The sequence below is a fragment of the Macrobrachium nipponense genome, chromosome 1 (genome assembly GCF_015104395.2).
Source record: "Macrobrachium nipponense isolate FS-2020 chromosome 1, ASM1510439v2, whole genome shotgun sequence".
Taxonomy (NCBI): Eukaryota; Metazoa; Arthropoda; class Malacostraca; order Decapoda; family Palaemonidae; genus Macrobrachium; species Macrobrachium nipponense.
This window is the reverse complement of record NC_087200.1, coordinates 145,006,345-145,018,844: the sequence shown is the minus strand read 5'-3', so window position 1 is coordinate 145,018,844 and position 12,500 is coordinate 145,006,345. Positions and strand designations below refer to the sequence as shown.

At 37.5% G+C, this 12,500-nt stretch overlaps 1 protein-coding gene across 1 annotated transcript in view; it reads right to left on the bottom strand.

Moving 5' to 3' along the window:
* LOC135219713 (uncharacterized) overlaps window positions 1-12,500 on the bottom strand; it is a 32,365-nt gene that overhangs the window by 9,594 nt on the left and 10,271 nt on the right. The window contains exons 5-8 of the mRNA XM_064256700.1: window positions 10,239-11,210; window positions 8,494-8,841; window positions 7,859-8,000; window positions 5,965-6,125 (exon numbers count right to left, since the gene is read on the bottom strand). Of these exons, the coding sequence (XP_064112770.1) occupies window positions 5,965-6,125; window positions 7,859-8,000; window positions 8,494-8,841; window positions 10,239-11,210 (1,623 nt within the window). The remainder of the gene's footprint in view (window positions 1-5,964; window positions 6,126-7,858; window positions 8,001-8,493; window positions 8,842-10,238; window positions 11,211-12,500) is intronic.

Here is a 12,500-nt window from a genome sequence, read left to right as displayed (position 1 = left end):
TATATATATATATATATATATAGATTGATAGATAATTAGATACATATGCATATATAAGCCATTTTACTATTAAGGTGTCGTCTCAGAGAAGAAGAGCACAGCTGATTTTACCAAATATATTTACCTGATTCTCACCGGAAAATTTCACTGAACTTTCTTCTGACCTACTATCCCCCGATTCCCTCATTAATAAATCCCCAATGCTTGGCGAATGTATCAGATATATACTTAAAAATTTCTAGCCATTTTATTACCTATTCGTTTTTTAGCGTCAAGTGTATTTGAACTCCATCATATCATCAGTTCACCAAACCAGTCTAGAGCGCTGGAGATCAGGTCAAAAGCAAATGTTGTCTAAATCCTGTAATAACTTGGCGATTGCCGAGGATCATCTGCATTGCCTGTAATCAGCGTTTTTCCTCCCAAGGCACTCCATGTTGGAGACGTACAAGACGCGTTATCTTATCCGCGTGAGTGGTGTTTGATCTTGCAGTTCTGTGGTGTGTCCATTCATGCAGAGTCTTGCCAGGGAAGAGTCTCGCCAATGTTTGGCCTTGCAAGCTCCCCAAGACTTCATATTTGTTTGTCGATAACACTATATTACAATATAGTGTGTAATTATATCCTCATTATAATTCTATGATCCTATTCGACTTAATCTCGTCAGTAATGAAACTAGAAATAAATAAATGGAGAAACGCAAACATTTCATAGTCACACGAAAGACATTGCATTTCATTACGTCTTATGAAATATTACAGAGAATATGTGAAATCAGGGATTTCACGAAATTCCTGGGGAATATGTGAAATGACTAATTCACTTAGGAACATTTGAACCGCATAAGGCTAGTACTAAACATGGTGAAACAGTGAATCACCTACACTGTTTCGCAGTGTTTTGTACTAGCCCACATGGGAGCAAGTGTCCCTAAGTGCATTTGATCCCCAGGGACTATAGTAGATTCACATCAACTGTTCATCTGATGTTTAGGCCGGTTCCCTACGACGCTCCTAATTGGCTGTTGATAAGCCAATCACAGGGCTGGAAACCCTCAGTCTTTATATAGGCAGGATGTGTGTTCCACCTCTCCTGAGGGATAAGTCTTTCAAAAGTATTCCTCAGGAGAAGTGGCACATACATCCTGCCTATGTGAACTCTTGAGAGAGAGTTTCCAGCCCTGTGATTGACTTATCAACAGCCAATCAGGAGCGTCGTAAGGGACTGGCCTAGACATCAGATGCACGATTGATGTGAATCTATTATAGTACCAAACACGGCGAAACAGTGTAGATGAATCAGGTTCCACTGTATTTAGTACGAGCCCTCTGGGATCAAATGTTCCTAAGCGAATTGGTTATTCACATAAGCCCTAAGGGTTTTTGTGAAATCTCTGATTTTCACATACTGCCTGTAACATACATTTCGTGGCTCGGAACTAGTGTAGACAATCTATTTTAATCAGGCGACTTTTGACATGACTTATTTATTCAGTTAGTATCAACCTGAAATATCTTTTAGCTCCACCACAGTTATTTTGTCATTGGGTATCGCTGTGCTTGGAAAGCAACTTGCATCCGTTAAATTTTGCTCTATGCCAGCCGGGTGCTTTTTGGCGCCGTGTTTTTTTTTTCTTTTTTTCTTGTCGCACCGTTTTTCATTTATTATTATTATTATTTGGCGCTCATTTATTACGACGATCATCCCTTTAGTCCACAGCGGTTTGGCGCCAAAATCAAAATTAAAATATGAAACCTTTATTTTGGTCTACAACATTTATGCGAAAGATTTATGTAAAACATTTTTGTAAAATATGTAAACTTTATTCCGGCCTAAAACGTTCATGTAGAAAAGAAATTATAATGTATTTCGCAACTGCGGGCTTTCCATAGAGCTTTCCTAACCCCCCAACAAGAGCAACAACAGCAGGAACAACATCAAAGTAGTTTGTAGGCTGACTCCCCGAGTAAGCAAAAAGCTCTTTCGTCAGATTGTGGTTACTAAATCACTAAGCAATGAAAAATAACCAAATTATGAATGAATCATTTATCACCGGATGAAATCACGATTACTAAACAGTAAAACGAACAACTGTCAACACCTTCGGTATTGCTCTCCTTCCCCGCTATTATAGTGTCTGTCATTTTCATTGGAGTCCGACTAAACTTCGCTTTATGCCACAAATGGCCGTTTCATTCAAGTTGAAACTATAGATCGCCATTTCCCTTGATCTCTGGATTAATTTGTGCGTATGTGCGTCTCAATGCATTTCATTTATCTTCAGAAAGCACAGTGGTACAAAGACAACAGGTGGAATCTTTTAGTATGAAAGAAATCTTTTGAGACTTCTGGTGGACAATCACATGTATGCACTTATGTATGTATGTACATACAGTATATTTATATATATACACACACACACACATATATATATATTATATATATATATATATACATATATATATATTCATTGGGTCATGGGTTGCCCTTCGGGTAAATTATATGAAAATATATTAATTCCGAGGTAGAGCGAATCAGATACCATTAAAGGACATTTGTAGGTTAATGCGTATAATAGAATCATGGTAATGTGATAAGACTCCTATCCATATATATATATATATATATATATATATATATATATATATATATATATATGTGTGTGTGTGTGTGTGTGTGTGTGTGTGTGTGTGTGTATGTGTATGTAATATATATATATATATATATATATATATATATATATATATATATATATATATATATATATATATATATATATATATATATATACGTATATATATTACATACACATACACACATATATATATATGGATAGGAGTCTTATACGCATTACCATGATTCTATTATACGCATTAACCTACAAATATCCTTTAATGGTATCTGATTCGCTCTACCTCGGAATTAATATATTTTCATAACCCATGAGCCAATGAATTCCTTATTGAATAAAAAAAAAACTTCCCCTTCGTTTAACATATATGAAAACATATTAATTCAGAGGTAGTGAATTTGATATAAAAGGACATTTGTATTTTATTGCGTAAATATGGGTATATCTACTCATATACATATATATATATATATATATATATATATATATATATATATATGTGTGTGTGTGTGTGTGTGTGTGTGTGTGTGTGCGTAAGATAATGAGGTAAAGGTATTGCCAATCAGCCTTGTGGTCACATTAATTAAGTACAATTATCCCGACCATATTGAGAGAGCCAAGCCGAGCTCTACCTCATCACCCATATGAAAACATGATGTTCCATCAATGTAAATAATTTAGACCTAAACAACTTTATCAGCTCTTTGTAACGCTTAATATTGACTGTAGGTTAGTGACTCATTAGTTAGGCGACCTGCATTTCAAAGTCTTGCTTAATATGGGTTATCTATCGTTGACTGATTTATTGACTTTGTCCCGTTAAAGCTCTTAAAAGTTATTTCAGTTTAGCTAAATGCTAAAAATACCTCATATTAGTACTGGGATAAAGTAGGTGTGGGTTTGTCATTAATGAGGCTATTTCTATCAAAATGGTTTTATAAGAATAAATCCCGAGAGAGAGAAAGAGAGATGGTTTGTATGGTGTTTTTACGTTGCATGGAACCATTGGTTATTCAGCAACGGGACCAACGGCTTGACGTGACTTCCGAAACACGTCGAGTGAACTTCTCTCACCAGAATTGCACATCTCTCACACCTCAATGGAATGACGCCAACACCATACCGACCACGCCGCTGAGAGAGAGAGAGAGAGAGAGAGAGAGAGAGACCTTACAGACCTTACAGTTCGTTCGGGTTGCCCCAGGTCCCTCAGTGTGAGGCACCTCTAATGTCTACCAGAGAGTTGCTAGTACATCTTCCGGTATATTTTGCATCTTCCAATCTTGGATGGTCTGGGATGCAGTTTAGATATTTGTCGAGCTTATTCTTAAACACATCTACGCTCACTCCTGATATATTCCTTAGATGAGCTGGCATTATCGATGCTGGTGCGTAGTGGATTAATGTCCTGTGTGCTTTCCTTATTTTTCCTGGTGTGGTTTTGGGCACTATTAATCTACCTCTGCTTGCTCTTTCTGATATTTTTAGTTCCATGATATTTTCTGCTATTCCTTCTATCTGTTTCCATGCCTGAATTATCATGTAGCGTTCTCTTCTCCTTTCTAGACTATATAATTTTAAGGATTGTAGTCTTTCCCAGTAGTCAAGGTCCTTAACTTCTTCTATTCTAGCTGTAAAGGACCTTTGTACACTCTCTATTTGAGCAATATCCTTTTGATAGTGTGGGTACCATATCATATTGGAATATTCAGAGAGAGAGAGAGAGAGAGAGAGAGAGAGCGAGAGAGAGAAGAGCATCACCATCATGAAAAAAACGTGATTGATCCAGAAATTTTGACGGCCTCACTTTTTAATATATCTAAAGATTTTGTTAACACTGAGGAATTAGATAAGGTTTACACTATATATATATATATATATATATATATATATATATATATATATGTATATATATATACATACATATATAGATATATGAAATTCTATCACACCACCGTGATTCATATACATACGTCGAGCTACAAAAGTCCTTTAATATCTAATTCGCTCTCCTCTGGAATTAATATTTTTTCATATGTTAACCGAAGGGGAATTTTGTTGTTGATGATAATTTCGTCCTCTCGTGGGTTCGAACCAGCGCCCAGTGGGCTGAGGAGTAATCAGGACTCCAGTGACATTATATATACATATATACACACAATATATGTATATATATATATATATCTATATATAATATATATATATGATAGATAGATATATATATATATATATATATATATATATATATATAGAGAGAGAGAGAGAGAGAGAGAGAGAGAGAGAGAGAGAGAGAGAGAGAGAGTCGGGTTAGTTTAGATTCTGGGTTCTTTAATTCACAAAGAACAAGTTACTCAAAACCACCCCGTCTCATTGAAGCCCAACACGAGTAGTAGGAAACTATATAGAAAGTGAAGTTGCTTGTAATATACATATGATCCCATCGCTCAAAAGACCGTCGAGAAAAAATGTTGGTGGTCTGACAACCTCATCCTTCAATAGTTGCTGGGAAAATCAGGTGGTTTCCTACTTACGGCGTTTTCTCCTCGAATTCAAACTGTTCCTGAGCCAAGATCTGGTTTCTTGATTTTTTTTAAAAATCTCGATGAGTTACGTACTTTTCATGAGGGCTATCCTCTCTCTATTTATTATTCTTATTTGTTCATTTTATTAGAAGTATTCACAGTAATTTCAAACTTCCAACGTATTACGTATTTCATTTATTATATGAGCTTTATTTAGTCAGCTATTAACGCCTCCTCTCTCTCTCTCTCTCTCTCTCTATCTATCTCTCATGATCTATTTTTCTTATCTATTCAGTTTAATAAATTAATGAAAACCTAAAATTCAACTGTATTTCAATATGCATACGAGTTTTTTTTATTCAACTATTAATTCTCTCTCTTATTCATTGTTTATTCGAAATACTTTAAGTAATTAAAACCCTAAAGCCAAATTAATTTCAATGTACATAAGAGCTTTTTATAGTCAACTATAACGCCCCTTCTCCCCCCCCCCACCCCTTCTCTCTCTCTCTCTCTCGTATTAACTCATTTCTTACTTTCCATGACACTTCATTCGCGTACCAGAGTTCAGCAATCTGCAATTTACGTAAAGAGACGTCATTCATCCATTCACAAATTCCTAACATTCGTACCTTACGTACCGTGTCTCGCAATCTCACGAAATCACTATCTCCCCCTATTAAAACATAATGGATGCCAACAAAAAATATAGAAGCAAGATCGTCAAACTCCACGTAAGAAGGCAATGAAGAAGACAAACTACTGCTACTCACGCCATTTGGCTGAGAGGAAGAATCCACAGGGCAATACCTTCTGAAATATGAAATTCTGCTCCATGTTGGTGATGTTGAAGGATAAGAGGCACTGCTGTGTGTCGAAGGGATACATCTGAAGTCTGAAGAGACACATGAACTGCACTGTGTACTGCTGCACCATCTTCATGCTGTTGTCTGCGCCTGCGTAGAGCTTGTCTGCAAAGCAAGCGGGTTTTATCAGATGGGGGAGAAGCAGGCGTTGGTATAAATATAAAATTGACGCGTTTATGGCCGATTTCGTTCGTTTTCCCCGAGCAGGACGAAAAGGTTTAGTGACAAACTTAGAAAGTAATACGGTATGTTCTGTGGCTCATATTACGCAGAAATGATATAGACTTAATAACGCCAATCTTAGTATAATCGTATAAGTGGCGTGTGATTCACACTGCGAATTTCCACTTATAATTGGTCTATAATTCATACTGCGCTATTGTTTGTACAAGGACTCGATTATAAACGGCAAGTAGGCCTATTCGTTAAGGCCTGTCCACAATAGGAAACATTATTTGGAAGCAAAGTTTGCAAACAGTTTCTTGGAAAGTGCTTCTAAATAATTTACAATCAGCTTGGAAACCGTTTGCAAGCAATGTTTCCTGTCCAGACCTCAGTTGTTGTCAGGATGCCTGTTGGTGCAGTAGCCTCTGTATTCTACTTGGCCGTTTGAATGCACTCCAGGAGGTGGAGGGACAAGAGAAAGGAAAACAGATGTGTGAGGAAGTTATTTTTCTCAAACACACACATGCACGTGTACCACATACATGTACATATGTCTTTGCACATACCAGTGTGTATATGTATGTACTTATTAAAATGTATAAGTACTATGTATAAGTGTATATATGTATTCAAATATATGTATATGTAATTATAAATTGCGCATATATAAACATTATGCATGTGTATATATACAAATACATACAAACACCAAATGCTTTCCATATTAGGGGGGGGGGGGGAGACAAATATACGGTAAAAAGTGTTTCCAAACCGTGTGCTAACTTTGTTTCCAAACAATGTTTCCTAATGTGGACAGGCCTTCAAGTTAAGCGAGCGGGGAAGTTGTAGAATTAACTTGCAAGGTCTAAAGGGCCCCATACACTGAACGATGGTATTAACGAGTGTCTATCATTCGTAAAAACACTGTGTATGGGCTTGTCTGAATGCAAAAGTGGATGGAGCTTCATGGTCTGAACGATCTCGGCGGGAATCTGTCACGACCAGGTGTTGGCTTGCTACAGTGCTGTCTATTGTCTGTCATACGCAGGTCGTGCAATTTATATTTGCCGAATCGCTGTTATCTTCAGTATCTCTGCAACTATGTAAGGACGAATTATTGTATAGGCCTAGACTACCACAGAATGAATTCTACATTTCCAGATAAGGAATTCTGGGTAGAATTCAGAGTTGTATAAAGCACAGCCATGTCTTTGGATGGCAGGAGACCCTAAAGATAATAATTTTAAGTAAGTTTCCTCCTCCATATGTAAATAATTAAACCAGTTTCTTGGTTCTAGAGCAAGTTCCTTTCACAAAGCATTGTGAGGAAGTTCATTTTTCTTAGTCAACCACTTTTTTATCCATTTTATTTTCTCTTTTAGGCTTTTGTAATACTACCACATAGTTGGCGGCAGCAATAGCCCTTGACGCTATAGCGCACGTCTCTTCAAGAGATGATGCCATGTTTTCCTAAGACAAAATCTTTGTTCAGGCTGAAATCGGTGCAAAGATCGTTCATACTGTGTGTTGTGGGTCGATAACGACAATCGTTCAATTTATGGGCCCCTTAAAGATTTGGTACTCTGTACATCACATTTATGACGGAAATGTTTCGTAGGCTATGGAGACTGGCTGATATTCCACGGCACAAACAGAAGTTGCAGATTTCTTACCTTCTCTCGTTTTGGTGTCTTGGTCTGAGAGCGGCGTCGATTCCCGATTGACTCGGAACCCCTCGTTCCTCATGACGATGTTCGTCGGACTCTTCGATGCGTCTTTGACCGCCAGGATCGGCCTCCAGATGGGTGAGTCTACCTGTGCCAGAGTGCAATTGGACTTGTGAAAATGCATTTTCAATTATTGTACTATGATACAATTATGGTTGGTCTTTTGAATGATGCGATTAAATTCAAATTTGGGCATGTGGATGATGAAATTATGGCTGGACTTGTGAAAGAAGTTATAATTCAATTTTGAAAAGATATAATTATAATAATTGGCCAAGCAAAAGATGCAGTCCAACTGGACAGTTACAAATAGGCTTGCGAGTGATCCAGTTATGACTGGAATTCTGAAGGATGCAGTTGCAACTGAAAATGTGAAAGATACAATTAGATTTGTGAAAAGTTACAATTGCAACTGGACATGTGAACGAAACCATTATGACTGGATTTGTGAGTGATGCAGTTGTAACTGGGCTTGAATTCACATAATGCAATAACACTTTATTATGAATTATGTCATGTCTGACTATCGACGTGTCCATTACATATGTAATATTTATATTCACAAAAGACATTTCTCTCACCCCCGCTTGATTGATGAAGTCCCCAGGACGGAGATTGGCGAATGTGAGTCTAGCATCCTTCCAAGTGACGCTCTGGATCATATCCAGCTGCATGCTGAAGCCAACCAGGTTGAACTCACGAACGGAGGTGATCTCCACTTCAATCTTCATCAGGAGCGGCGCCCCGTCGAAGCTCGGCGGAGGCAAGTTGGAAGTGTAACCCGTCGGCACTTGCAGAATGCCGCAGTTCAGTTCATCAGAGTTGTCTGGGCAGTGGGTGACCTGGTCACACCTGTTCACTATGTTGATGCAGGATCCATCACTGCAGGTGAAGTCTTGATCCCCGCAGTAGGTCAGTAGGTATTCGGTCTATGGGGAGTGGGGCAGAAACTCATAATTATAATCAGTCAGTGCTATTCTTCAATGACAAGGTAGAATATTAACTTATCTAATGCCCCTGAATACTATTCTTTGGCAGGAGATGATATTAGGAAAGCATATCACAACAAATTCTTTCCATATATATAAATAACAGAGAAATGTATTCAATCATTTGGAGGAAAGAAACCCCAGTAGTGGGAAATAATTACCCCACACTTGAATGGAAAAATATTTGGGGAAATGTTAATAGTACATCCATTAAAGTACAGAAGAGAATTTGTGTTTCGGTGTTCATGAGTCACTAGCAACAAAACAAAGGCTCCATATGTTGAAATTAAAAGAAGACTCAGAATGTGACCAATGCATATTTTTTACTTTTGTAGAGAAAAGGAAAATATAGTAAAATGGTTTAATTATGTTCTTAGGAAAAGCTGTAAACTAAATTATTAACATTTTTTGAAACTATTATTCTATGATATAGCAGCAAACTCAATTGTTGATTAAAACACTGCTATTTTGTTGATCATCGGCTATTTGTATTGTTTGTGGATGTGTTATAAAAACAACAATAGCTGGCAAAATAATTGTTCTTTTGAAAAATAAATTAGAAGCACAAAGGATGTATATTAAATGTAGATATAAACAATATCCAAGTATGTAACTAAAAAAATTTTAAACTATATATTTTGATTCTTATTTAAACTGATTTTGTCGCAAAATATTATTTAAATTTATATTTATATATTTGTATTAACAAAAATATCCAAATAATGTAAATCATTGGAATGTAGTTGTATTTTTATAATAAATTGTTTTAAAAATCTAATGTCCTATCAGTCATTTTTGTCCTTTCTAGTATCCGGGTTCTATCCTGAGAACATTTTTTTAAATAAAAGTATCATTAAAAGATGTATTATTCTATTTTTCCTTTAATTTTTGCTATTTCAAATTTTATGATACTGCTTAAACATGGTCAGATATTATGGATAGTGCAAAGGACGATTTACTAAGCGAGGAGAGAGAGAGAGAGAGAGAGAGAGAGAGAGAGAGAGAGAGAGAGAGAGAGAGAGATCAGAATAATATCGTTACAAAGCTTCTATCATATAATGGAGAACCCCTTTGCTTAAATGTGAAATTTAATCTCGCCAGTCAATTTCAAACTCTATTACAAGAGGACCGTTCTTTTATTCGCTACAGTAACAGTTCCCAAAGTTTATTCATCAAATATTTTGAGTAATAGCAAAACCATGACATAAACAATCATTACGGTATAATATATTTCTACACTGAAACCAAAGGCATCCATACCAACATAAGAGCCAAACTTCAAATATTTTCCAGTACTAAACAGAAGCTACACAAAATTATATGATTTGTTTCATTACCTCTTTATCGACACAATTGTCCCCGCTAATTTGCCAGACAGTCAGTCCAAAAGGATAACCTTTGGGTCGTTTTTCAATCATCTTAGCCACAACGCCCTTTTCCTTGCGGCTTTGCAGAACCCACGTTTCGTTTTCCTTATCCCACACTATCTGGCTGAAAAACATCCCCTCGAACATAGGCCGGCCATTGCGGTATCCGTTGAGGAAGTAATCTCGGTCAAACTTCGATTCCCGACAGAGGCCTCTCAGACGAAATGCAGGGATGGTGGTGAAGTTGCAGACGGGGCAGGTCAGAGTGTCACAATCAGCGTTGTACCACAAGTATGGAAAATTAACAGCAGCTGCTGTCGCACATGGATACTGCACGGAAGGTTTCTCCCAACCTTCCAGCCAGCTGCTGTAGGTTAGGGTAGTGTTGTCACTGGTATACTGCCACAGGCCTTTGGGTATATTGCTCTTTAGGCCGAGCCAGTACAGAGCCGCCCACCCTTGGATGCACTGATCGTTGAATACGATTAGCTCGTCGAAGAGCCTGGTGTTTTCTTCTTTACTTCGAGGCACGCCCAAGTCTCCTCTCAGATAGTGACACCTGTTGAAAGCTTCCTCAAAAGTCATTCTCTCTGGAAACAGGGTGATGTAGCTATGTCTAGGTCTACAGACCTCTGACAACGCTATGCGGAATGCCTTCGTTTTGCCTTTCAGAATAAGCTCAGATTCATTCTGCCCATAGGCATACAGAGGCTCAAATGGAATCGGGTCAGATTTGCAAGCTACATAGTCTTGCATCATGTCCACTGGGATGTCTTGGTTGTACAATCGGAAATCTACTAACTCACCGTGGACAGACTGAGTAACGTCCCACTCGGCATCCAGGTTTATATTCTGACCCATTACGAATCGACCTCCTCCTCTAACATAGGCCTTTTCGGGCGAGGATTCCGTTTCGTTCCTTTTGGCCGTGTTGAGGTACACCTGGAAGAGAGAGAGAAGTCGTTTGGAAAGACGTCATGAAGGCTGTCACAATACACTGACTTACCAGATTAGGATGTGTCGTAATGTATAGCATTTCTGTGACTTGTATTCACTACGAAATCTATATATTTTCACAATTGCTGTTCATACACCATAGGCTCCAACGTTCTAGGGTCAAAATTCAAATCCAGGTCAGTAACAGATGATGGATGGGCACACTGGAAATCAGTCAGCTCTGGTGGTTTGCGACTTGGGAGGTAAAAGGCCGTGGAACTTACTTTATTCCAAAGACTTTCTTAAAACCGACAATCTAGCACTTCCTGGAGAGTCCAGTGGCGGCTCGTGGCTATCATTCATAAGGGTGTTGTTTATTATATTGTTTTCCTTTTATATTCCTTGATATTAACTGCATCAACACACATACACACACAAACACTCTCTCTCCCCTTTGTCTCCTCTCTCTCCCGCTGAGGAAGGCTGCGGCAGCAGAACTGCTACCGAATTTCGAAAGCTACTATTTTGAATTTTACTCAATGTCATTAAAGTGGTTATCATTTTTTTCCATTTACTACAACTCGCCACTGAGTTGATTATTCTGCATTATATATCATCAGTATCGTCACTAATTTTATCACTATCATTAACAGTACATATTGATTAAGCTTTTACGAATTTCAAAACTATTTCAAAACACATTCTTCCTCCAACAGGTAAACTAACACTGCTCCAGAGGGTAATGCAGCTAATGCTAAGTTGCTAACTGCTGACTGAGTGCTCCCCTCCCCTTTACGCGCGGGCTGGCTACTACATTATCACCCTGCTACCAAAATTAGAACTACTGAGTACAGCAGTTCCGCATTGTTTCAATTCATTTGCTTTTTCTTTTTTTACAAAAACAAAAGAATAGTAATAATCTTTTTAAGGATTATTGATAATCTATACTTAATTTCTCATATTCATATATATTCATAATCTTGTGCATATATTTGAAATTATAGGGGTGCTGCAGTTCCACAAAGCCTACTGACGAGCCGCCACTGCTGGAGACACTCTTTAAAGGGTAACGTAATGATAGGGTAGCCTATATATACATATGTATATATAAAATATATATACATACATATATAACCTATAATTATGTATAAGTATGTACATATAATTCTATATCAAACAGAAGGGAAAGAGTTATTAGTACCACCAAGAATAAAAAAAATTAAAAAAAACTGCAAACGACACATCTAGAAAGGCCGTTAACTCTTAACACAACGTTAGACGCCATGATTTGCATCT